The 27,475-nt window shown below is 45.7% G+C and overlaps 2 protein-coding genes across 12 annotated transcripts; one reads left to right on the forward strand and one right to left on the reverse strand.

Annotated features, from left to right (window-relative positions):
* The first annotated feature begins 24 nt into the window (after positions 1-24).
* Positions 25-8,808, forward strand: PPCS (phosphopantothenoylcysteine synthetase). 11 transcript variants are annotated; one of them, XM_078771515.1, is made up of 7 exons: positions 25-167; positions 2,699-2,894; positions 5,942-6,096; positions 6,359-6,753; positions 7,757-7,860; positions 8,099-8,607; positions 8,686-8,808. In XM_078771515.1, exons 2-6 carry the CDS (start codon positions 2,754-2,756, stop codon positions 8,564-8,566), a joined length of 1,263 nt encoding a protein of 420 aa, XP_078627641.1. In that variant the 5' UTR covers positions 25-167; positions 2,699-2,753; the 3' UTR covers positions 8,567-8,607; positions 8,686-8,808. The 11 variants fall into 11 exon arrangements, 10 of the variants coding, with proteins under 10 accessions (XP_078627641.1, XP_078627639.1, XP_078627635.1 ...); XM_078771513.1 differs by having other exon boundaries at positions 50-302; XR_013622343.1 differs by having other exon boundaries at positions 115-488; positions 8,099-8,637; positions 8,718-8,808.
* On the reverse strand, positions 8,802-27,098 carry SLC25A11 (solute carrier family 25 member 11). Its single transcript, XM_068107341.2, has 8 exons — positions 26,912-27,098; positions 16,175-16,327; positions 15,646-15,855; positions 15,473-15,563; positions 15,238-15,328; positions 14,964-15,063; positions 14,814-14,865; positions 8,802-9,684 (listed from the first exon to the last, which is right to left on the reverse strand). The coding sequence occupies exons 1-8, from the start codon at positions 27,025-27,027 to the stop codon at positions 9,535-9,537; spliced, it is 963 nt and encodes a 320-aa protein (XP_067963442.2). The 5' UTR covers positions 27,028-27,098; the 3' UTR covers positions 8,802-9,534.
* Between the last annotated feature and the right edge of the window lie 377 nt (positions 27,099-27,475).

The following is a 27,475-nucleotide window of genomic DNA, read 5'->3' on the forward strand; positions in this document are numbered from 1 at the left end:
GAAACCCCACGAAAAGCCCCGTTCAGACAAGCACCGGTATCCAGGAAGTGACGTCACGTGGACGCCCTTGTGCTGCATCAGTAAACGAATCGCAATTAAACGACGAGTTCCCTCATAGCATAAGGAACTTCAACGCAGGAAGCCACTCGGCCCCTCTTCAACCCTGGGTAACGGTTGCCAACCTGTGGTTGTTTGTCCTTTTAAAATATTGAACGTCAACCAAGGACGCAGCACGTAGGCCTATTGATCGGCCGGGATTCGAACCAGCGACCTCCCGGTAGCGGTACTCGAACTCCACCGACGTACGTCCGTTTTTGTATCCTGGTCATTTTAATCCTTTTCCAAAAGGGACGAAACATGAAAGCAAATTACGAAAAGGCTGTTTAGGCCGTGCCAGGTGTCATCCTCTTCGGAGTTTACGTGAAGACGGCTATTTGGGAGGTGTATTGATCTGCATCGGTGTTTGCTGCTTCCGCTCGGGACTAAAGGTCGTGTCCTCAGGTTTCCGGTCAATTTTCGTGTAGTTAATACTTTGTGATGTGTATACGTACGCGGGTTATGGAGTACAAACGTTTTCCTTTCCTCGAAGGTTTCTTCAAATCGCTTTTAAACATCACAAATTGGATCTCGTAGGTTAATTTGCCCGGGGAGACTGTACTTGTACAAGTACCGCAGGTATCCGTGATTGATACTCCTTGTACAAGTACCGCAGGTATCCGTGATTGATACTCCTTGCACAAGTACCGCAGGTATCCGTGATTGATACTCCTTGTACAAGTACCGCAGGTATCAGTGATTGATACTCCTTGTACAAGTACCGCAGGTATCCGTGATTGATACTCCTTGCACAAGTACCGCAGGTATCCGTGATTGACACTCCTTGTACAAGTACCGCAGGTATCCGTGATTGATACTCCTTGTACAAGTACCGCAGGTATCCGTGATTGACACTCCTTGTACAAGTACCGCAGGTATCCGTGATTGATACTCCTTGTACAAGTACCGCAGGTATCCGTGATTGATACTCCTTGTACAAGTACCGCAGGTATCCGTGATTGATACTCCTTGTACAAGTACCGCAGGTATCCGTGATTGATACTCCTTGTACAAGTACCGCAGGTATCCGTGATTGATACTCCTTGTACAAGTACCGCAGGTATCCGTGATTGACACTCATTATACAAGCACCACAGGTATCCGTGATTGATACTCCTTGTACAAGTACCGCAGGTGTCCGTGATTGATACTCCTTGTACAAGTACCGCAGGTGTCCGTGATTGATACTCCTTGTACAAGTACCGCAGGTATCCGTGATCGACACTTTGTACAAGTACCGCCGGTGTCCGTGATCGACACTTTGTACAAGTACCGCCGGTGTCCGTGATCGACACTTTGTACAAGTACCGCAGGTATCCGTGATTGATACTCCTTGTACAAGTACCGCAGGTGTCCGTGATTGATACTCATTGTACAAGTACCGCAGGTATCCGTGATTGATACTCCTTGTACAGGTACCGCAGGTATCCGTGATTGACACTCATTATACAAGCACCACAGGTATCCGTGATTGATACTCCTTGTACAAGTACCACAGGTGTCCGTGATTGATGCTCCTTGTACAAGTACCGCAGGTATCCGTGATCGACACTTTGTACAATTACCGCCGGTGTCCGTGATCGACACTCTTTGTACAAGTACCGCAGGTATCCGTGATTGATACTCCTTGTACAAGTACCGCAGGTATCCGTGATCGACACTCTTTGTACAAGTACCGCCGGTGTCCGTGATTGACACTTTGTACAAGTACCGCCGGTGTCCGTGATCGACACTTTGTACAAGTACCGCCGGTGTCCGTGATCGACACTTTGTACAAGTACCGCAGGTATCCGTGATTGATACTCCTTGTACAAGTACCGCAGGTATCCATGATCGACACTCTTTGTACAAGTACCGCCGGTGTCCGTGATTGACATTCCTTGTACAAGTACCGCCGGTATCCGTGATTGATACTCCTTGTACAAGTACCGCAGGTATCCGTGATTGATACTCCTTGTACAAGTACCGCAGGTATCCATGATCGACACTCTTTGTACAAGTACCGCCGGTGTCCGTGATTGACACTCCTTGTACAAGTACCGCCGGTGTCCGTGATTGACATTCCTTGTACAAGTACCGCCGGTATCCGTGATTGATACTCCTTGTACAAGTACCGCAGGTATCCGTGATTGATACTCCTTGTACAAGTACCGCAGGTATCCGTGATTGATACTCCTTGTACAAGTTCCGCAGGTATCCGTGATCGACACTTTGTACAAGTACCGCAGGTATCCGTGATCGACACTCCTTGTACAAGCTCTAACATTGAGTTTTGACCTCAAATCAGAGGTCATTTTCTCATCGAGTCACGTGATGTGAACGTTCATTTAATTTAATGTGTTTAAAACGTAACTCGTTCAATCGGACAATTGTTTGTACAATTGATTATATTGTACGTTACTATTATTTCACTTTTAACACAACACTGCCTCCTTGCCCGGTTCTTTCCCCTGTCCTTCCCCACCCCCAGGATCCTCCATTCTCTTCTCAATTTAACCCCCTCTGCACACATAATACATGGATAGGGACCAACTGTTTCCCCTTTGCTGCTGTTTCCTCATTTTAAAAACTGCCATTGCGATTCATCTTCCACCCACCGCAGAAATCGATCTCGAGGCTCCAGAGCACGTGCCGAGGGGTCGAGCGGAGTCCCGGTGATGGAGCGAGCCAAGGACCTGTTAGCTGGACTTCCTGCTCCTCGGAGTCTGGATCGCACGGCTCGTGCCATGAAGACCTTCACCAAGTGGCACGGACTTCGGGGCACCAGGGTGGCGCTGGTGACGTCGGGCGGGACTCGGGTGAGACTTGGGCTGAAAGGATGGCCCAGATTCCTTCCTACAGGTACACGCTCACCTCTTGGCGGTCTAGCCTGTACTCCCATGGACGTTAAATGGGCATTCTGTCTGCCAGCATTAGCTGATGGACGTTAAAGATCCCACGGTGTCCTTTGCAAAGAGTAGGCGAGCTATCGCCGGCACCCTGAATAAATTACAAATTCCTGCCCTAACCTGCAGATGGCACTGCATCGGCGGCACAGCCGTGCCCTCAAACGAATGGACGCTCTGCATCGAGTGAATGAAATGACATGAATGATTTGAACTTGGCTTCCCCAATGATCCAGGGATTCAGATGCAAATGCTGGACCACACCAAATCAGTCGTTCATTAATCATTCCATCTCATTTACACGTACATTAATACAACATTCCTCCTCACGTGCATGTTCATTTGTACATCATTCCTCCTCATATACGCCATAAATCCTCCTCATATACACCATAATTCCTCCTCATATACGCCATAATTCCTCCTCATATACGCCATAAATCCTCCTCATATACACCATAATTCCTCCTCATATACGCCATAATTCCTCCTCATATACACCATAATTCCTCCTCATATACACCATCATTCATACATCATTCGTCCTCACATACACCATCGTTCATGCATCACTCCTCCTCACATGCACGTTCATTCTTACATCATTCCTCCTCACATACACCATCATTCATACATCATTCGTCCTCAAATACACCATCGTGCATGTGAGGAGGAATGGTGCATGAATGTTCATTCTTACATCAATCCTCATATACACCATCATTCCTCCTCATATACAACATCATTTCTCCTCACATGCACGTTCATTCTTAAATCATTCCTCTTCACATACACCATCATTCATACATCATTCGTCCTCACATACACCATCATTCTTACATCAATCCTCATATACACCATCATTCCTCCTCATATACATCATTTCTCCTCACATGCACGTTCATTCTTACATCATTCCTCCTCACATACACCATCATTCATACATCATTCGTCCTCAAATACACCATCGTGCATGTGAGGAGGAATGATGCATGAATGTTCATTCTTACATCAGTCCTCATATACACCATCATTTCTCCTCACATGCACGTTCATTCTTAAATCATGCCTCTTCACATACACCATCATTCATACATCATTCGTCCTTACATACACAATCATTCGTCCTCACATACACCATCATTCATACATCATTCGTCCTCACATACATCATTCTTATGATGTTATACACTAATCCTCCAAAAATAATTTGTATCGACTGATTAGTCATTCATTCTCATGATGTTATATACTATTCCTCCATATATCATTTGTATTAACTGATGCTGTCATTCATCCTCATGATGTTATACACTATTCCTCCATATATCATTTGTATTGACTGATGCTGTCATTCATCCTCATGATGTTATACACTATTCCTCCATATATCATTTGTATTGACTGATGATTAGTCATTCATCCTCATGATGTTATACACTATTCCTCCATATATCATTTGTATTGACTGATGATTAGTCATTCATTCTCATGATGTTATATACTATTCCTCCATATATCATTTGTATTGACTGATGATTAGTCATTCATTCTCATGATGTTATGCACTATTCCTCCATATATCATTTGTATTGACTGATGATTAGTCATTCATTCTCATGATGTTATATACTATTCCTCCATATATCATTTGTATTGACTGATGCTGTCATTCATCCTCATGATGTTATACACTATTCCTCCATATATCATTTGTTTCGACTGATGATTAGTCATTCATTCTCACGATGTTATACACTAATCCTCCATATATCATTTGTATAGACTGATGATAAGTCATTCATTCTCATGTTATATACTATTCCTCCATATATCATTTGTATTGACTGATGATTAGTCATTCATTCTCATGATGTTATATACTATTCCTCCATATATCATTTGTATTGACTGATGATAAGTCATTCATTCTCATGTTATATACTATTCCTCCATATATCATTTGTATTGACTGATGATTAGTCATTCATTCTCATGTTATATACTATTCCTCCATATATCATTTGTATTAACTGATGCTGTCATTCATCCTCATGATGTTATACACTATTCCTCCATATATCATTTGTATCGACTGATGATTAGTCATTCATTCTCATGATGTTATGCACTATTCCTCCATATATCATTTGTATTGACTGATGATTAGTCATTCATTCTCATGATGTTATATACTATTCCTCCATATATCATTTGTATTGACTGATGATTAGTCATTCATTCTCATGATGTTATATACTATTCCTCCATATATCATTTGTATTAACTGATGCTGTCATTCATCCTCATGATGTTATACACTATTCCTCCATATATCATTTGTTTCGACTGATGATTAGTCATTCATTCTCATGATGTTATATACTACTAGCAGAAGTACCCGGCATTGCCGGGCGGGGGAGGGGGGGGGGGGGAGAGGGAAGGGGAGGGGAGGGAACGGGGGGAGAGCGAGCCCCTTGGTAAAGCGAGCGATTTTTTTTTTCATAGCGTCATATCGTTCATAGCGTCATAGCGTTTCATAGCGATTTTTTTTTTCATAGCGTCATAGCGATTTTTTTTTTTCATAGCGTCATAGCGTTCATAGCGTCATCACGTGATCGCTCTGATTCCATTGATTCCGTGCGCTGAAATGCGCTGAGGTAAATATGAATAAAAAAATATGGATCGTCAAATATTTTGAGTTCGGCCATGTTCGTCCCAGGCTCAATGGCCATGTCTATGCCAAATATCAAGCACGTAAGCCTCTCCGTTTAGGAGTCTATCGGTAACATTACACACACACACACACACACACACACACACACACACACACACACACACACACACACACACACACACACACACACACACACACACACACACACACACACAGTGTTTTATATATATAGATTCCTCCATATACCATTTGTATTGACTGATGATTCGTCATTCATTCTCAGGCACCCCTTGAAGCATGCTCTGTACGATTCCTGGATAACTTCAGCAGTGGATTCAGAGGTGCAGCATCCACCGAGAAGTTTCTGTCATCTGGTTACGCAGTCATCTTCCTCCATCGACTTGGCTCTCTGGTTCCCTTCTCTCGGCACTTCGCTGGGTGAGCCGCCGGCCATTCGAACGGAGACCGGAGAGTACTATTGTGGTGACGAGGCAGATGAGAGATTCCTTGGGGGAAAGAAAGGTTGATGAGTAGAGAGTACAGGATATGAGTTCCATTGGGATCGAGTACATCGAGAAGAGTGATCACGTGGTATTTGATAAGTAAGGCACAGGTAGTTGGTTTTTGTAATCTGTAACTAAGGTGATGGAGGTTGTTTTTTTTTGATTATCGACAATGTATCCACTTATTTTCTCCCCAGGCTCGATCTCCTTGATTATATGGAGTTTGATGAAGAAGGAGAAAAGCAGAAGGGGAATGTCAGAAAGGGACAGTCTGGTGGAGTAGGAAGTTTGGGATTGGGAAGTGAAGAAGATGGAATGGATTACATATTCACTGAAGAGCTCCGTGAATGGGCAGATGCAGGTGAGGCGGAAAACGAGATGACAATTTGCCAGGAATGCGAGGTAACGGAGATTGGGCCGAGTCCCCGGATCGGGAAGACTATCCGAGCCGAGCGGTTGCCCAGACTCGAGTGGGTTCTCCGTAAACGACGCGAGGCTCACAATCTGCGAACGTTGTTGTGCGTTCCGTTCTGTACGGTGTACGAATATCTCCATCTCCTGCGTGCGGCTTCACTAGCACTGGAACCGTTAGGTGAGAAAGGATGATCCCAAAAATAATTCCTTCCTTTCATCACTAAAAAAAAAAATCTCTTCATTCCACCATCAGCACTCAGATCATCCTCCTTCCTCCAGAATCCCACACTTAACTATTTTTTTCCACAATTCGAAACTGACTGTTCCACTTTCCTCCTTAATCCCCCCCCCCCCCCCCCCCATTCCTGTGTGGAATTGACTTCCTGTCCCCCTTCCTCTAATCTTTCAAGAGCGCTGTCATCCACAGTCACCTCATGCGACGTTATCCCATATCTACCCTCTGACCCCATCCCCACCTTTTCCTATCTTCACCCATGGATATTGTATTTGTTCCATATTTTAATTATTTCTATCAATCTCCTGATAACACCAATTACGGTAATTGTGATGAAACCACAAACCCATGTTCACCACTAACGTCACACTCGTCGACCTTATTGAAGCATCCATATTATCATTAACAAGGTTTCTCAATTGTTGGTGGAAAATAATCTCTTAAAGTTAAAGGTAACATCCGCCTGTTACTGTGAGACAAACACCCGCTGCTCAATGCAGCATCAACAGTCACACTGCTACCCGCAACTACCAACTGCCCCACTACTTCCCGCAAATACCTGCAACAACCCACTGCCCCACTACTCCCCACAACTACCAACTGCCCCACTACTCCCCGCAACGACCAACTACCCCACAACTACCAACTGCCCCACTATGCCTCACAACTATTAATGAGACTTATGTTAATGTCAGCTCTACAATCACACCCTTTTCAGGAAGGGCCCATTTCTCAAAACATTGAGTTGTTATGACATTATACTCAGTACAATTTAAACATGGTGGGTCCACAACAGATGTGTGGCACAAATAAAAATGTATCATGTGGATGGAAAGTGAAAGGCAGTTTTGTTGTTGATTAGGCTAATTTAAGGTGGAAAGGATGAGTAAGGAAGAATGGTTCACAATTTCTATCATCTAAACAGCCTGTACTGACCCAATTGCAGGTCCATCCGCCATCTTGTTTCTTGCTGCAGCAGTTTCCGACTTCCACCAGCCGCCAGACACGATGCCCCAACACAAGATCCATTCGTTGGGAAAACCACTCGAGGTGCGTTTGTGGCGGTGAGCTCAGTGTAAACCTCATGGCGTTCCGTTCCGATCATGGGAAATGCACATTACGTGGATTGGACATTAAACAAATGCACAGACTTGGAGATCAACATGGGTAGAAACTTCATTTAGATGAGAATCTCTTCTAAATGAGAATCTCTAACCCCCCCCCCCCTCCCCCCACCCCCCACCCCCCACTCATTAATTATATCCCTATGCTCCCCTCACCACCACAGTTGACCCTCTCACCCATCCCTAAGCTTTTATCACCACTGGCGTCCTTCTGGGTCCCTGCCGCTTTCATCGTCGCCTTCAAGCTGGAGTCCGAGCCCGAGCAACTGGAGAGCCGGGCTACCGCCGGACTCGCTCGTCTGGCTCCCTCCCTTCAGCGTGCAGTCGCAGTCGTGGCAAACCTATTGACCGAGAGGAGGAAACGGTTGCTTGTTTTGGTTAGTAGAGGAGGGGACCAGAAAGTCGAGGGGCAACTGGTAGAATGCAGCAGTGAAGGGAAAGGCTCTGAGGCACAACGCGTCGTGCAAGAGACGGCAGGTGGGAGGCAGAAGTCCACACGGGAGGGAGAGGCAAAGGTAGGACCGATTGAGCGAGTGTGGTTGGGGTTAAGTGAGAGCGAGAAGACAGAAAGTTTGGAGATAGAAGATAAACTTGTGGAATTTCTCATCAACATTCACAACACCATGCAATGATGGGATGAGGCAACTGATGGGATATATATACATGGGATGAGGTAACTGATGGGATATCTACATGGGACGAGGTAACTGATGGGATATATATATATATATATATATATACATGGGACGAGGTAACTGATGGGATATATCTACATGGGACGAGGTAACTTCATACAAAACATGTGCTTCCTGTCACTAAAAGGGACTACGGTTAATATGGAGGTAAAAGGAAGAATAAAAGTCGATATTAATGATCATGGATTTTATTGTTTCCACACATTTCAACATATGCAAACACTTCCACCAACCACATAGTGTGATTTATTGGAAGAATAGCACAACTTACTCCAAACGACTCGCACTACGAGCTAGCCATTGCAGAGCGGCAGGCAACGGCAAATTACAATCAGACAGATCGGCCATATTCACACCTGCCGAATTACAATCGGACACGGGCCATATTCACACCTGGCAAACATGCTGGCTTTTCGGTATCTGTTGCAAATAACCAAGTATCCCGTCACACGGGGGTTTGAGGTTTCACGTTCCCCATCAAAATGGTCACACTCATTGCTACATGATCAGGAATAACTTCAATGACATTAGTGATCAACTGAAACCCAATTTGAACATCTTCAAAAATACTGAAAACCTCCAATGGAAGTAAGTCACAATGCTACATAATTATGGTTGTGTGAAATGACATCACACTGCATTTGATTGGCTGGCTCCAAAACAATGCAAACAGTGCAAATTGTAAAGAACCGACTGTTTAAAAATGATTATCTGGCAAAATTAATGCACCCAGTTGATAGTGGCCATGTCGGAGAAAGTCGCATCAGCTGAGACTCGTCGAGCGTCCACCCATGTGGTTACCTTCCCTTTAAATCTTGAGTCTAGATCAAGGCCAAAGCGTCTCATTGGGCAACGTAACGAGCAGACGCGATGCCGAGTGTCCGGACGTTGAACGAACGGAACGGTTAAGCGATCCGGTGCAAATACAGGGAATTGAGCTGTTCCAGAAATATGAAGGTGAGGACCGTATGGGGACCGAGGCGTGCGTAGTAAGGAGTGAATCCCTTCCAGAGTGAAAATACACCCTCCAGCCGTATCACCCGCACCAGCACATCCTGAAAGGAAATGGGAACAGGGAATTTGAAAAAATGCAGGTATGGAGTAAAAGAACAGGTGGAAAAAGGAAAAGTGCAAAACGTAGAATTTGGAAAAAAAAATGCAGGTATGGAGTAAAAGAGCAGGTGGAAAAAGGAAAAGTGCAAAAGGTAGAATTTGGAAAAAATGCAGGTGTGGAGTAAAAGAGCAGGTGGAAAAAGGAAAAGTGCAAAACGTAGAATTTGGAAAAAATGCAGGTATGGAGTAGAAAGTGGAAAAAGGGAAAGTGCAAAAGGTAGAATTTGGAAAAAATGCAGGTATGGAGTAAAAGAGCAGGTGGAAAAAGGAAAAGTGCAAAAGGTAGAATTTGGAAAAAATGCAGGTGTGGAGTAAAAGAGCAGGTGGAAAAAGGAAAAGTGCAAAACGTAGAATTTGGAAAAAATGCAGGTATGGAGTAAAAGAGCAGGTGGAAAAAGGAAAAGTGCAAAAGGTAGAATTTGGAAAAAAATGCAGGTATGGAGTAAAAGAGCAGGTGGAAAAAGGAAAAGTGCAAAAGGTAGAATTTGGAAAAAATGCAGGTGTGGAGTAAAAGAGCAGGTGGAAAAAGGAAAAGTGCAAAACGTAGAATTTGGAAAAAATGCAGGTATGGAGTAGAAAGTGGAAAAGGTGGAAAAAGGGAAAGTGCAAAAGGTAGAATTTGGAAAAAATGCAGGTATGCAGTAAAAGAGCAGGTGGAAAAAGGAATAGTGCAAAAGGTAGTATTTGGAAAAAATGCAGGTATGGAGTAGAAAGTGGAAAAGGTGGAAAAAGGAAAAGTGCAAAAGGTAGAATTTGGAAAAAATGCAGGTGTGGAGTAAAAGAGCAGGTGGAAAAAGGAAAAGTGCAAAACGTAGAATTTGGAAAAAATGCAGGTATGGAGTAGAAAGTGGAAAAGGTGGAAAAAGGAAAAGTGCAAAAGGTAGAATTTGGAAAAAAATGCAGGTATGCAGTAAAAGAGCAGGTGGAAAAAGGAATAGTGCAAAAGGTAGTATTTGTAAAAAATGCAGGTATGGAGTAGAAAGTGGAAAAGGTGGAAAAAGGGAAAGTGCAAAAGGTAGAATTTGGAAAAAATGCAGGTATGCAGTAAAAGAGCAGGTGGAAAAAGGAATAGTGCAAAAGGTAGTATTTGGAAAAAATGCAGGTATGGAGTAAAAGAACAGGTGGAAAAAGGAAAAGTGCAAAAGGTAGAATTTGGAAAAAATGCAGGTATGGAGTAAAAGAGCAGGTGGAAAAAGGAAAAGTGCAAAAGGTAGAATTTGGAAAAAATGCAGGTATGGAGTAGAAAGTGGAAAAGGTGGAAAAAGGGAAAGTGCAAAAGGTAGAATTTGGAAAAAATGCAGGTATGCAGTAAAAGAGCAGGTGGAAAAAGGAATAGTGCAAAAGGTAGTATTTGGAAAAAATGCAGGTGTGGAGTAAAAGAGCAGGTGGAAAAAGGAAAAGTGCAAAACGTAGAATTTGGAAAAAATGCAGGTGTGGAGTAAAAGAGCAGGTGGAAAAAGGAAAAGTGCAAAACGTAGAATTTGGAAAAAATGCAGGTATGGAGTAAAAGAGCAGGTGGAAAAAGGAAAAGTGCAAAAGGTAGAATTTGGAAAAAATGCAGGTGTGGAGTAAAAGAGCAGGTGGAAAAAGGAAAAGTGCAAAACGTAGAATTTGGAAAAAATGCAGGTATGGAGTAAAAGAGCAGGTGGAAAAAGGAAAAGTGCAAAAGGTAGAATTTGGAAAAAATGCAGGTATGGAGTAGAAAGTGGAAAAAGGGAAAGTGCAAAAGGTAGAATTTGGAAAAAATGCAGGTATGGAGTAAAAGAGCAGGTGGAAAAAGGAAAAGTGCAAAAGGTAGAATTTGGAAAAAATGCAGGTGTGGAGTAAAAGAGCAGGTGGAAAAAGGAAAAGTGCAAAACGTAGAATTTGGAAAAAATGCAGGTATGGAGTAAAAGAGCAGGTGGAAAAAGGAAAAGTGCAAAAGGTAGAATTTGGAAAAAATGCAGGTGTGGCGTAAAAGAGCAGGTGGAAAAAGGAAAAGTGCAAAACGTAGAATTTGGAAAAAATGCAGGTATGGAGTAAAAGAGCAGGTGGAAAAAGGAAAAGTGCAAAAGGTAGAATTTGGAAAAAAATGCAGGTATGGAGTAAAAGAGCAGGTGGAAAAAGGAAAAGTGCAAAAGGTAGAATTTGGAAAAAAATGCAGGTATGGAGTAAAAGAGCAGGTGGAAAAAGGAAAAGTGCAAAAGGTAGAATTTGGAAAAAATGCAGGTGTGGAGTAAAAGAGCAGGTGGAAAAAGGAAAAGTGCAAAACGTAGAATTTGGAAAAAATGCAGGTATGGAGTAGAAAGTGGAAAAGGTGGAAAAAGGGAAAGTGCAAAAGGTAGAATTTGGAAAAAATGCAGGTATGCAGTAAAAGAGCAGGTGGAAAAAGGAATAGTGCAAAAGGTAGTATTTGGAAAAAATGCAGGTATGGAGTAAAAGAGCAGGTGGAAAAAGGAAAAGTGCAAAACGTAGAATTTGGAAAAAATGCAGGTATGGAGTAAAAGAGCAGGTGGAAAAAGGAAAAGTGCAAAAGGTAGAATTTGGAAAAAATGCAGGTGTGGCGTAAAAGAGCAGGTGGAAAAAGGAAAAGTGCAAAACGTAGAATTTGGAAAAAATGCAGGTATGGAGTAAAAGAGCAGGTGGAAAAAGGAAAAGTGCAAAAGGTAGAATTTGGAAAAAAATGCAGGTATGGAGTAAAAGAGCAGGTGGAAAAAGGAAAAGTGCAAAAGGTAGAATTTGGAAAAAAATGCAGGTATGGAGTAAAAGAGCAGGTGGAAAAAGGAAAAGTGCAAAAGGTAGAATTTGGAAAAAATGCAGGTGTGGAGTAAAAGAGCAGGTGGAAAAAGGAAAAGTGCAAAACGTAGAATTTGGAAAAAATGCAGGTATGGAGTAGAAAGTGGAAAAGGTGGAAAAAGGGAAAGTGCAAAAGGTAGAATTTGGAAAAAATGCAGGTATGCAGTAAAAGAGCAGGTGGAAAAAGGAATAGTGCAAAAGGTAGTATTTGGAAAAAATGCAGGTATGGAGTAGAAAGTGGAAAAGGTGGAAAAAGGAAAAGTGCAAAAGGTAGAATTTGGAAAAAATGCAGGTGTGGAGTAAAAGAGCAGGTGGAAAAAGGAAAAGTGCAAAACGTAGAATTTGGAAAAAATGCAGGTATGGAGTAGAAAGTGGAAAAGGTGGAAAAAGGGAAAGTGCAAAAGGTAGAATTTGGAAAAAATGCAGGTATGCAGTAAAAGAGCAGGTGGAAAAAGGAATAGTGCAAAAGGTAGTATTTGGAAAAAATGCAGGTATGGAGTAAAAGAACAGGTGGAAAAAGGAAAAGTGCAAAAGGTAGAATTTGGAAAAAATGCAGGTATGGAGTAAAAGAGCAGGTGGAAAAAGGAAAAGTGCAAAAGGTAGAATTTGGAAAAAATGCAGGTATGGAGTAGAAAGTGGAAAAGGTGGAAAAAGGGAAAGTGCAAAAGGTAGAATTTGGAAAAAATGCAGGTATGCAGTAAAAGAGCAGGTGGAAAAAGGAATAGTGCAAAAGGTAGTATTTGGAAAAAATGCAGGTGTGGAGTAAAAGAGCAGGTGGAAAAAGGAAAAGTGCAAAACGTAGAATTTGGAAAAAATGCAGGTATGGAGTAGAAAGTGGAAAAGGTGGAAAAAGGGAAAGTGCAAAAGGTAGAATTTGGAAAAAATGCAGGTATGGAGTAAAAGAGCAGGTGGAAAAAGGAAAAGTGCAAAAGGTAGAATTTGGAAAAAATGCAGGTATGGAGTAAAAGAGCAGGTGGAAAAAGGAAAAGTGCAAAAGGTAGTATTTGGAAAAAATACAGGTATGGAGTAAAAAAGCAGGTGGAAAAAGGAAAAGTGCAAAAGGTAGAATTTGGAAAAAATGCAAGTATGGAGTAAAAGAGCAGGTGGAAAAAGGAAAAGTGCAAAAGGTAGAATTTGGAAAAAAATGCAGGTATGGAGTAAAAGAGCAGGTGGAAAAAGGAAAAGTGCAAGAGGTAGACCAGGAGGTTGAAAAGTGAGGAACAGAAAGAAAATAGTAGTAAAAAAAATTCTATCACATCATGATGCATGTCGAGGCTGGGGAAAGAGAGCGGGACAACGGAGGAGAACGAGGCAACGCACCGACGATGGGGGAATGGGGGCAAGAAGCAGATGAATGAACGAACAGGAAGAGAGAAATGGTAGGAAACGCGAACGGAGCGCATCGTGGTGCACAAGGCCCTGGATATGGACCGAGGAAGCACACGCGAAGGAACTCGGTACGCGTGATTACAACAACTTAAACAAGAATCTCCAGAAGATATCCTCTCAAAGTAAAGACAAGATGGCGCACAAGTACGCGCCGATGCAAGATGGCTACACAATAAACTAGACCGACACTCGGTAGGGCGCACACCTCCGCCAGGCTGAACACTTTACGTTTTGTATCCCAATGTTAGGCCGGATCTGGATTCAGAAGAACCACCTTTAGAGGCCATTTTTCCCTGCAAAGCAGGGGTTGGCCTTTTTCGGGCACCATGGTCCCCTTTTTGAAGCAATGTTTTACGGCCGGATGCCCTTCCTGCCGCCAACCCTGTTAGTCGCCTCTTGCGACACACAGGGAATTACCAGTGAACTGGTACTCAATTAGCCGACCTCGGAAGGATGACAGGCTGAGTCAACCCCCCTGGCGTTAATTCGGCGATCGACCGGGATTCGAACCCAGGATCCTAGGATCCCAAGCCGGCACCCTAACCGCTAAGCCAACACCAGGCTCTGGATTCAGACCTGCACCAAAATCGAATCGCTTGATCTTATCACCAAACCAACTCGTCCACCTCGTTTTGTCAAGTCGTCCATAACTTTTTGAGATATCCTGCTATGTATCGTTTTTGGTCCCATCTCTCAATAGTGAAGAATCACTTTTAAAATTCTATGATCCGGATCTTCACCAAAATCGAATCATTTAGTCCTCGTCACACACCCAACCTGTCCAACCAAATTTCGTCTGAATCCACAACTTTTTCAGAAATCCTGTTCACAGACAGACAGGTGAAAACACGAGCTCCGCCACCACAAATTAGAGCTTTACAATCACAGATCAAAGCTTTTAACTTACCATTCCATTTTTATACTCCGGCTTTCCATCAATGATCTTCATGTTTTGAACCCTGTGGCGGAAGGTGACCATGGAGGGAGAATCGACAATGGGAAACCATTTGAGTTTGACATGAGAACATGAGGAAACGATTGGGAACAAAGGACGCACCTGGTCTTGGCGATGTCGACGGGCATGGAAGCGGCCGTCGTTACGAGACCGCTCAACATGCTGGCACAGAAATGGCAGCCGATGTTATCTGATAAATAACCTGGAGGGAAAAGTAAAACAAGACACCTGATCAGTTTGGTGGAGGACGTCGGCCTTCCGAGGCCATTCGTTTGCTCCGCCGAAGCCCTCTGGAATGCCCCTCATTGGTCCGTAATTTCCCATGAACCCTCTCATCCCCTCTTGGTCGGTTCTTTTTCTCTCGTGGTCACAATACCTGTTGACAGTAGGAATTGTTTTGCCTGAGAATAGGAAGCAAGCTGTGCCGCATTAACCACCACGGCTCGATTGATAGTCGGAATACAACCCTGGAGGAGATGAGAGATTGGGGACAGGGTCAAGTAAATCGAGGATAAAGGATGAGTGAAGGTTTGGGAAAGGAACAAATCGTGAGGAAGGTAGAAGAAGGAAACATCAGAGAGACAAATTCACAAATAAGGAAGCTTAATGACCCTCCATAGTGTTAGTAGGCCTTCTTCACGGGTGATGCGGATGAGTGCGTTGAAGACGTTCTTGTATCCGCGTCGCTCATTCACAGGAAGCCTGTCGACAAAGAATGTGCAGTCACGACTCGGCCACGGGCCACGTTCGGGTACGCTTACTCGAGGCGATGGCGAAACCTCACCGGCCATCGGACGTCATGCGAATGAGGGCGACCTCTGCCGGCGTCCCCACAAAAGCGCCGCAAGCACCGGCCACCATGCCGAGGGCGGCTTTGACGAGAAAGGGAGGCGGCGGCGATCCCGGCCCGCCGCCGGCACGTTCCATCAGGGCCGTGTAAGTCCCGAGACGGGTCGTCGTGTACGTGGCTTGGCGAAGCAGGCCCGCAGAGAGTCTGGCGGACATGTTGCATTCCAATTGGTAAACACAAACACGAGAAAGGGCTCCAAAATAAAAACGGAGGAATATTTAAAAATCACAACAAAGCAAAGTCCAAGTGAGGAAAATCTCACAGACAGTGACGTTTGCGTCGTTACATCTTTGAGCAATCAACCGAGGGAATCAAGACCATTGAAGTGCGTCACGGACGAACATCAAATGCGACCATGACATCTATCGTACATTTTCAATTATCATGCAGTCGTGACGGAGACACTCAAGGTAACACCACCTGCTCAGAAACCGTTTGTAATACGCCAAGTGGGGCGACGCACCCATTATACATGCCCAAGAGACCCTCAGCCCGCACAATGGCGCGCACGGCGTGCAGACTCGTACGGTGCTCCTTGGCCTGTCCTTCCTTTCCACTCAGTTGCATCCGGTTTTTCACAAGATCCAGCGGCTGCACAAACAGCGTGGCCCCCATTCTGCAGGCACAGTCATTTCGAGGTGCATCACACAGAAATCATTCCCTTTCTGATTTGTGTTTTCATTGCAAGTTCTACTTAATATTTCATTGAATGCAAATCGCAACAAACTTTAGCAACATCATCCTGTGGAACGAATGGTTATTGGTTTTGTAAAAAAAACAAAAAAACACCAACCCGCATGGATAGGGTTCCACGCGAATAAGCTAACACTGATGGTGGTGGTGCCCAAAGTGAAGATAATTCGGGTTTCACTCGTGTGAAGGTGACGTCACCTTGACATCACTTCTCTGATAAACATGAGTCCCACCATTGATCTTCTCCAATCAGCATGAATCACACCTTGATACATATTCTCAGATAACCCTCCACCTGGCCTCGATACGTCTTCCCTGATCACCACGAACCTCGCTTTCTCTTACCTGATCATGATATCAACTCTTCCTGGGAATTCTCACAAAGTCAACTGTACAGATTAGATTCACCCCATCTCGTCTTCAGTTGTCATACACTTCCTCCCGTCCATGGTACACTGAATCTTGTGGTGACGTAGTTGCCCTGAAACAACTTGCCTTTGCCTCTTGGAAGGCAAATCCAACTTAAGGCAATCTCAGTTCCTTTCATAAAGCTCGGAACAAGTGTGTGTCTACCCTCAGGAGAGTCAGGAAACAATATCTCTCCACTCTCAAGACTGATGGCAACATAGAGAGTAACCCAGTTTTAGGACCGGCAGAGAAGATAACTGAGAAGGAAGTTGAGGAAGCGATAAAAGCAATGTAGAGTAGAAAAGCGGGAGGGCCGACGGGAATTGTGGGAGATATGTTGAAGGCAGCAGGAAGTTGGGGTGTGAAGAGAATGACAGAGATCTGTAATCTGGTGGTGAAAGAAGGCCGTATTCCAGTGGATTGGGAACTGAGTACCCTCGTCCCTCTATATAAGGGGAAAGGTGACCCTCTGGAGTGTGGCTCGTACCGAGCGATAAAGTTATTGGAGCATGGAATGAAGGTATTGGAAAGGGTGTTGGAGAGGAGGATAAGGAAGAAAGTGAAGATCGACGAAATGCAGTTTGGATTTATGCCAGGAAGAGGAACGACAGACATGCTCTTTATTGTGAGGCAGTTGCAGGAGAAGTACATGGAGAAGAGGAAGAAGTTGTTCTTGGGTTTGTTGATCTGGAGAAATCATTCGATAGGGTTCCACGCGAAGTATTGACATGGGCATTGAGGAAGTTAGGAGTGGAGGAATGGTTGATCAGAGTAATGATGGCAATGTACAAAAGAGCGCGCACAGCTGTAAGGACGAAGGACGGGAACAGTGGTGAGTTTGAGGTGAAGGTGGGAATGCATCAGGGGTCGGTACTAAGTCCACTACCATTTATAGCTGTGATGGAGATGCTGCCTCAGAACGTAAAGGAGGGTTTACCGTGGGAGCTGTTGTATGCAGATGATCTGGTGTTGATTGCGGAAAGTATGGATGGACTGAAGGAAAAGATGAACAAGTGGAAGGAATGTGTGGAGACAAAAGGTCTGAAGGTGAATATAGGAAAGACGAAGGTGATGGCAAGTGGTAAAGCATGTGGTGAGGTGGAAAGAACTGGGAAGTGGCCATGTGCTTTGTGCAGGAAGGGTGTCGGAGTGAACTCCATTCAATGTACAATGTGCGCTGAGTGGGTTCATCAAAAATGTAGTGGTCTGAGAGGGTCATTAACCAGTGTGGCAGCTACATTCAAATGTAAGGTGTGCACAGAGGGAGCTGCAGATGGAGGAAATGTTGAGTTGGATCTTGGAGACGGCGTGAAGCTGGAAGGTGTGAAAACATTTTGCTACCTCGGAGACATGCTGAATGGAGAAGGTGGATCAGACTCGGCAACGGTTGCAAGAGTGAGATGTGCATGGAAGAAGTTTCGGGAACTGAGTGGCGTGCTGATGAGGAGGGGAGTGTCGTTGAACCTGAAGGGAAAGGTGTATGCTGCATGTGTGAGAAGTGTTATGATTTATGGGAGCGAGACTTGGGTCATGAATGTAGAGCAGCAACGAAGGCTGGAAAGGGTGGAAATGCGAATGGTTCAGTGGATGTGCGGAATATCGTTGAGAGAGAGGCAGACAAATGATGAATTGCGAAAGATGATGGGAATAGAGCCTGTGATTGATGCTGTGAAGAGGAACAGGTTGAGATGGGTTGGTCATGTGTTGAGGAAGGATGAAAGTGACTGGTTGAGAAGAGTGATGGAAATTAATGTAGAAGGAAGTATAGGACGGGGAAGACCGAGAAAGATTTGGTTAAAGATGGTGGAAGAAGAAATGCGGGCAAGGGGGTTAACAAGGAGAGATGCAGAAAATAGGGCAAAATGGAGAAGATTGTCATGGGGACCGCAAGACTAACCCCCACTCAAGCAGGGAAAATGGCCTTAAAATGCATATTGTTGTGTTGTTGTTGTCTCAAGACTGTACTCTCAAACCTGTCTCCATCCTCCAAATCCTGGTGGCGTTTGGTCAAATCTGTTTCGGGTGTTTGTTCCCCCTCCATCCCCTCCCTTACCTCAAATGGCTACACAGGTGACTCCGCAAGTGAAAAAGCTGAATGCCTAACTCTGTGTTTATCTCTAAATCTTGTGTCCCATCCCCGTCTCTCTGTACCCACCTTACCCAGTCGAACCCAACTACTCCTGGACTCTGTGTCCTTCTCTCCTGACAAGGTGGAGAAGTTTCTGTCAACCCTCGACTCTTTTTCTGCAACTGGACCAGACGGCATCAGCCCATGGGTCCTAAAATCCTGCTCTGCCGCTCTTTCACTCCCTCTCTCTGTTCTCTTCGCCCTCTCTTTTGCTCAAGGTCATCTGCCAACATCTTGGAAATCAGCCAACATCACCGCTTTACACAAAAAGGTGCAAAAACAGATCCTTGCAACTACAGACCAATCAGCCTTCTCCCAATTATCAGCAAGGTCATGGAATCCATCATTGCTTCAGATATCAAATCCTTCTTCTGCTCCAGTGGCTTGATCTCAGATCATCAATTTGGATTCAGACCAGGTCACTCTACTCTGGACATGTTGCTTCTGCTGTCTCAACAATGGATGGAGGTCCGAAACGTCAAACAGGAAATTAGAGCCGTCTCCCTTGACATATCATGTGCCTTCGATATGGCCTGGCACCCCGCCCTGCTCACCAAACTCTCCTCTTATGGTATCCATGGAAGCCTCCACACATGGCTTGTGGACTTCAACATGTGGCTCTCAATGGATTTCTCTAATCTCTTCCTGTGCAGGCTGGAGTTCCCCAAGGCAATGTTCTGGGCCTTGTGCTTTTTCTGATCTTCATCAATGATCTCTCCAAATCTCTGGAAAATCCTCTCCATCTCTTTACTGATGACTCCACTCTCTGCCGCTCCATATCTCAACCTTCAGGTCGGCAGTCTGCAGCCTCCTCACCCTCTGCAGACCTGGACAAAATCACAGACTGGTAAAACAAATGGAACATGTCTTTCAATCCTGACAAATCTCACACTCTCACCATGTGTCTCTGAAAAGACCATCTGGAAAACCCTCCCATCTACTTTCTCAACAATCCTCTCAAATAAGTTCTGTCACTCAAGCTTTTAGGTCCTGTCTGCCATGATCTTTCCTGGGAAAACCACATTTCCAAGCTGGCATTCAAAGCCAGTTGGTGACTGGGCATCCTCTGTCGTGCGAAGTCCTTTCTGGGCACTTCTGAGCTCCTCACCACATACAAGGCTTTCATCCGCAGCTCAATGGAATACTGCTCTCCCCTCTGGGCTGGTGCACCTACCTCACACCTAGCTCGGCTTTACGCTGTTGAAACCAAGGCTTTTAGAATCATTGGAATCTCTCGAGATGAAGCCGATTCTGAGGGCCGGCCTTTCTCTCTCTTTCACCGCAGGCAGGTTGGTGGTCTTTCTGTCTTCTACAGATGCCTTTCCGGCCTTGCTCCCCCAGCTCTCTCTGTGCTCTGTCCCCCAAATATTCCTGCAGGTCACACAAGATCTGCCTGCAGCCCTCTTATGGTGAAACTGCCAAAATCAAGACTCTCTATTCACCTTCACTCTTTCATTCCTCTTTTCTCCCACCTCTGGAACAAACTCCCTCACTCTCTTCAATCCCACTCCTCCCTCCAGGTCTTCAAAACAGCTGTTCACCACCATCTCTTATCTTCTCCCATCCAAAACCTTGATCTTTTCTATCCCCGCTAATTCACCCCAGATCTACCTTTTTAAATCTCCGACTTCGTTCCTGAAATTCCTGGTAGTGTTCATTTGTTTTATACAGTGTACCCTCCCCTTCCCCCTCCCTCCCCCAGCCCTCTCCCTTCCACAGATCTCTGACGTCCCTGTTTCCCACTGTCGTTGTGCTTCCCTCTCTCTCCCCCTCTTGTCTCCCGCTCACTTTTTCACGTGTTCTATGTGTTAGCTCTTACACAAGCCTCGACTTGGTATGGAAAAAAAATAAAACCTGCTGAGGAGGCAGTTCATCACAAATTACAACTGTAACCAGTGTTGAAGTTGTTTCACCGAAGGGACCATGATGAACAAGACACATTAAATACTACAACGGTTCTCGGTAGAGCGCATACCTCCGAACACTGTATGTTTTGTATCCCACTGATAGGCCGGATCTGGATTCGGACCTGAACCAAAATCTAATCGGCTTGTTCCTGTCACCTAACCAACTCATCCGTCAGGTTTTGTCATAAATCATCCATAACTTTGAAATATCCTGATATTTATCGTTTTTGGTCCGATCACTCAACGGTGAAGAATCACTCAAAAATTTATCGGATCTACATTCTCAGATCTACATCTTTCAGTCTGGTGTTGGCTTAGCGGTTAGGGTGCTGGCTTGGGATCCTGGGATCGAATCCCGGTCGATCTCTGAATTAACACCAGGGGGGTTGACTCAGCCTGTCATCCCCCCGAGGTCGGCAAATTGAGTACCAGTTCACTGGTAATTCCGTGTGTCGCAAGAGGCGACTAACAGGTTTGGCGGCAGGAAGGGCATCCGGCCATAAAACATTGCTTCAAAAAAGGGACCAAGGTGCCCAAAAAAGGCCAACCCTGTTGGGTCTCCACGTTTTTCGAAGTTAAGTCTGTTCACAATTGTAATTTGTCGAAACTGTATTTATCTTTCGGTGTGTGAAGTTATTGTGTGCAACTTTGGTTGTTTCTCGGTGTTTATCTTTCATAAATTGATCGTCTGTTTGCCGTGTCGTGTCTTGAGGCCTTGTACAGTGTGCACTGTACAACCTTGAGGCTTTGTTTTTCTCTCAGCGGTCCGTCTTTTGTGATCCAATAACTTTCGTTCTCTGTATTCCCAGTCTTTTCACCCATAGCCTACTTCCTTGTGTAAATCTCAACTCAAAAAAAAAAAAAAAAAAAAAAAAATTTCCCTTCTCTGTTATCATTCGTTTATTCATTCTTATTCGTTCGTTCGTTCTTCGACCACGTGTTTCTCCCCCATTTCCCCAGATAGTTTTCACTCATTAACCTTCAATGTTTACACTTTCCCCTCAAGTTATGTATTCCGTCATATTTTATAACACCTTTTTCTTCTTCTTCTTTAAAAGGCTGCTTTCGACTTGCTCACCAAATCAATTCATCCCCAAAAAAATATCCATCTCCTATAGTGCCTTTTTTCTACATTCCCTAAACTCTCCTGCACTCCATCCTCCATCCAGCGTCCTTAAACGTATTTTTAACTCGAAGGTCACAAGCAACTCATTTTGCAATAAATGTTCGTTTCCCATAAATCGTACACTTTCAAAAATCCAATCTCACCCCTCCCCTCCAAATCTTCCCCATCACCCCTCCCCTCCAAATCTTCCCCATCACCCATCCCTTTCAAATCTCCCCCCTTGCCCCCTCCCTCCTAAACGACCCCCTCACCCCTCCCCGCCAAGACGCCCCCTCGCCCCTCCCCTCCTAGACTCCTGCCTCACCCCTCCCCTCCAAATCTCCCCCATATCCCATCCCTTTCAAATCCCTCCCCTTGCCCCTTCCCTCCCAAACTTCCCCCTCACCCCTCCCCTTCAAATCTCCCCACCCTCATTGCTTCTCAATTTCCCCCCTCTCACTCCCCCTCCTCAAAGCGTCCTCCCCGCTTCTTCCCCCTTCAAACTCTCACCTCCATCTCCCCCAACCTTCTGCCTCGCTCTTCCCCCTCCTCAAATAACACCTCATTGTGGCTCACCCAATCACCATCAAACCTTTTGTCCGCCCCATCCATCCCTTTCTCCGAGCTATTCTGAAATCTCTGACACACCTTCAACAGCTCTGCCTACCTCTTCCACCTCTTCCACATCTTACCCTACCCCTCCTCCCCCCTGTTCTGTATCTGATGCTCCCCCTTCCTCTTCATTAACGGTATGGACCTCAAACATCCGGGGCCTTCGTTCAAACTTAACTGATCTCTCCATACAGGTTGCTTCTGTCAAACCAGACGTGATCTGCTTAACAGAAACTTTCCTCCTTTATGATGTCTCTGATTCCATAGTATCTCTCCCGGGCTACTCCCTCCTCCGGTATGATAGACCTGAGCCTCGTCCTGGAGGCGGGGTTGCTATCTTTATCAAAAACTCTCTTCCTCACTCGCCCTGCACTGCACTCTCTCCACCTCACCCCCAGGAATACCTCTGGCTACGGCTTCCCCTTCGCTCCCACCTCTTGTTCATATGTGTGTTGTACCGTCCACCAAACAGTGATGACTCCATCTACATCTCGCTGTCTGATGATATGGACCAACTTCTATCTACTCATCCCAACTCTCTCTTCCTCATATGTGGTGATTTCAACTGTCATCATGCCAGTTGGCTGGGTGTGGGTACCTCTCTCACCAGCCATGGCTCCTCAGCAAAGGACTTCTGCGACTCACTGGGACTGACACAATCTGTCAATTTCCCGACCCGGATCTCAGTCAACGGAACATCTTCTCTTCTGGACTTGGTTATGACTAACTTCCCTGAAAATGTCTGCTGCTCTTCTTCTGCTCCGATCGGATCATCTGATCATGTCCTTGTTAAAGTGGACATCTCTCTGACCATCCTCAGGGAGCCTGCTCAGCGTCGACGAGTCTGGCATTTCACTCAGGCCAACTGGCACGGTCTTCAAGCAGCCATCAATCATCTGGACTGGTCTCCCATCTCTACCACCTCTGACATCAACTCATCCTGGGAATTCTTCCAAAGTAAATTGCTCTCTCTCATGCACAGATTTATCCCATCTCGTCTTCAGTTGTCATACCCTTCCTCCCGTCCATGGTACACGGAATCTTGTGGTGAGGCTGTTGCCCAGAAACAACTTGCCTTCGTCTCCTGGAAAGCAAATCCAACGGAAGGAAATCTCATTTCCTTTCACAAAGCCCGAAACAAGTGTGTGTCCACCCTCAGGAGAGCCAGGAAACAATATCTCTCCGTTCTCAAGACCGAACTCTCTTATCTGTCTCCCTCTTCCAAATCCTGGTGGCGTCTGGTCAAATCCGTTTCTGGTGTTTGTTCCCCCTCCATCCCCTCCCTTACCTCAAACGGCTACACAGCTGACTCCGCACGTGAAAAAGCTGAATGCCTCAACTCTGTGTTTGCCTCTAAATCTTGTGTCCCAAACCCATCCCTCTCTGTACCCACCATACCCAGTCGTACCCTGCTGCTCCTGGACTCCGTGTCCTTTCCTCCTGACAAGGTGGAAAAGTTTCTGTCAACCCTCGACTCTGATTCTGCAACTGGACCCGACGGCATCAGCCCACGGGTCCTAAAATCCTGCTCTGCTGCTCTATCTCACCCTCTCTCTGTTCTCTTCACCCTCTCTTTTGCTCAAGGTCAACTGCCATCTGCTTGGAAATCAGCCAACATCACCGCTTTGCACAAAAAAGGTGCAAAAACAGATCCTAGCAACTACAGACCAATCAGCCTTCTCCCAATTATCAGCAAAGTCATGGAATCCATCATTGCTTCGGATATGAAATCTTTCCTCTTCTTCAATGGCTTGATCTCTGATCATCAATTTGGTTTCAGACCAGGTCACTCTACTCTGGACATGCTGCTTCTGCTGTCTCAACAATGGATGGAGGTCCTCAATGCCAAACAGGAAATTAGAGCTGTCTCCCTCGACATATCACGTGCCTTCGACACGGTCTGGCACCCCGCTCTGCTCACCAAACTCTCCTCCTTTGGTATCCATGGAAATCTCCACGCATGGCTGGCGGACTTCCTCTCTAGTCGTCGTCAACGTGTGGCCCTGAATGGGTTTCTCTCATCTCCTCTTCCTGTTCAGGCTGGAGTTCCCCAAGGCAGTGTTCTGGGCCCCGTGCTTTTTCTGGTCTTCATCAATGATCTCTCTGACTCTCTCGAAAATCCTCTCTATCTCTTTGCTGATGACTCCACTCTCTGCCGCTCCATTCCTCTTCCCTCAGATCGGCAGTCTGCTGCCTCCTCACTCTCTGAAGACCTGGACAAAATCACAGACTGGTCAAACAAGTGGAACATGTCTTTCAATCCTGACAAATCTCACACTCTTACTATGTCTCTCCGAAAAGATCGACTGGACAACCCTCCCATCTACTTTCTCAACAATCCTCTCCAAGAAGTTCTGTCGCTCAAGATTTTGGGTCTCACTATCTGCCATGATCTTTCTTGGGAAAACCACATTTCCAAGCTGGCCTCCAAAGCCAGTCGCCGACTGGGCATCCTCCGTCGTGCGAAGTCCTTCCTCGGCACACCTGAGCTCCTCACCACATACAAGGCTTTCATCCGCAGCTCAATGGAATACTGTTCTCCCCTATGGGCCGGTGCTCCTGCCTCACACCTAGCTCGGCTTCACGCTGTTGAAACCAAAGCTTTCAGAATTATTGGAATCTCCCGCGATGAAGCTATCTCTGAGGGCCTTTCACTCACTCACCGCAGGCAGGTAGGTGGTCTTTCTGTCTTCTACCGACTCCTCTCCGGCCTTGCACCCCCAGCTCTCTCTGTGCTCTGTCCCCCAAATATTCCTACAGGTCGCACAAGATCTGCCAGCAACCCTCTGATGGTTAAACTGCCGAAATCTCGGCTCTCTGCTCACCTTCACTCTTTCATTCCTCTTTTCTCCCGCCTCTGGAACAAACTCCCTCACTCCCTTCAATCCCACTCCTCCCTCCAGGTCTTTAAAAACAGCTGTTCACCACCATCTCTTATCTTCCCCCATCCAAAACCTTGATCTTTTCTACCCCCGCTAATTCACCCCAGATCCACCTTGTTTGAAATTCCAACTTCTTTCCTGGAAGTCCTGGCAGTGTCCATATGTTTTATACCTCTCCCACCGCCCCCTTCCCACGCCCCCCCCCCCCCCCAAAGCCCTCGCCCTCTCTCAGATCTCTCGATGTCTCCATGTCTCTCGGTCCCTGCTCTCAAATGTTGTGTTTGTGTCCTTCCCCTTCTCTCCCCATCTTGTCTACCGCTCCCTATGTTATATGTTTTTTGTGTTGGTTTGTCTTTCTGTGTGATTAATGTTCGCTCTTTCACGAGCCTCGACCTTGTATACAAAAAAAAAAAAAAAAAAAAAAAAAAAAAAAAACCCCCCTGCTCTGCAGGGAAAAATGGCCTCCAAAGGTGGTTCTTCATCAGAATCCGGATCTTCACCGAAATCGAATCATTTCGTCCTTGTCACATACACACACGACCTCTCTACCAAATTTTGGGGAAATCCGTCCACAACTTTGAGATATTTTGTTCACAAACACAGGGTTGAAAACATAACCTCCATCAAGGTCATGGAAGGATCTGTTTTGGAATAAAAGGATAATGTCCGCAAACAATGTCATCGAATAGGACACCAAAATATTTTTTTCCTGAAAGTCCATTTATTACCATCACCACCGAAGGTTTTCACCCCCCCCCCCCCCCCCTCCCCACTTCCCCGCCTCCCCACCTCCCCCCTTCCCCCCTCCACCGTCTCTCTACCCCCACTCTCTCTCCCGCTTCTTTAAATTGCCATCAGCGAAGCGACAGGTGCTATTTCTGGTGTGTATAATAAACTAGTGAAGGCCAAAGAAAGCTACATAAAGCAACAAGTAAAGGCTCTAGTATACAAAGTACGTACACCCTTTGCTCTTTCAAACCCTACTTGGGTTCCTCTACAACTGCAGACATTCACAAGTAGTACATACACGGGAATTCCAATGATACACCACCAATCACTCAATCAGGACAGGTGAGGTGGGGTGGGGCGAGGAGGTGAGGTGCGGGGAGGTGGGGGCGGGGGCGGGGGCGGGGAGGGGAGGGGAGGTGGGGCGGGGAGGGGAGGGGAGGGGGAGGGGAGGGGAGGTGGGGGGCGGGGGAGGGGAGGGGGAGGGGAGGGGAGGTGGGGCGGGGAGGTGAGGTGAGGTGAGGTGAGGTGAGGGGGAGAGGGGGCGGGAAAGGGAGAGGAGGACCACCCAAGGAAGGGTGTTGCGGGATGGACTAGGCTGGATGATGGTTGTGGGACAGAGAGGGCGACATGGTGATTGGTGGGGAGGGCGTTATGGTTCACACGTAGACAACATACAGTACAGTGAAAGTCAAACGAAGTCCATCCACCCCGACCTTTTTTCCAGCACCAAACTGACCCGGACATGCCCCCGAACAGGAACTTGACACCATTCGGAATGGTGGTCAGCACCGGCCGTGTAGACGTTGTGGAAGAGCCGCTATTCGCGGACGAGCTTGCGGTGGAGGACGCCATGTAGGGGGATTCTTCTTCCTTACACAACCATGCGGGGCTTCTTCTTCCTCACGCATTCATGCGTACGTTCCTCTTCTTCAGATTCTTTCTCTAAATTCCTTGTGCTCACATTACCTGAGCGTTAAACATTTCCAGGTAATTAAACACATGATCGAGGTCCCATTAAACGAATAAAGCATTTATATTGATCGATATCGAAAACTACCTGAAACAATGTGATATCGAATGAATAAATGAATCTATGATTGTTTGACTATGGTCATGTATTTATATTATATTTACTTGCGTGACTCGGGACGCTCCGCGTGCCTCACCACACGGCGTTTCAGGGGGATAGGAATCTTTCACCATTTCGGTGTCTTTTGCGTCTTCAGGGTCTTCATGGTGTTTTGGGTCTTCAGGGCCATTTTGGGTCTTCAGGGTCTTTAAGGGTATATTTTGAGTCTTT

This window comes from Myxine glutinosa, chromosome 2 (genome assembly GCF_964187855.1).
Source record: "Myxine glutinosa chromosome 2, kmMyxGlut1.1, whole genome shotgun sequence".
In the NCBI taxonomy this organism is placed as follows: domain Eukaryota; kingdom Metazoa; phylum Chordata; class Myxini; order Myxiniformes; family Myxinidae; genus Myxine; species Myxine glutinosa.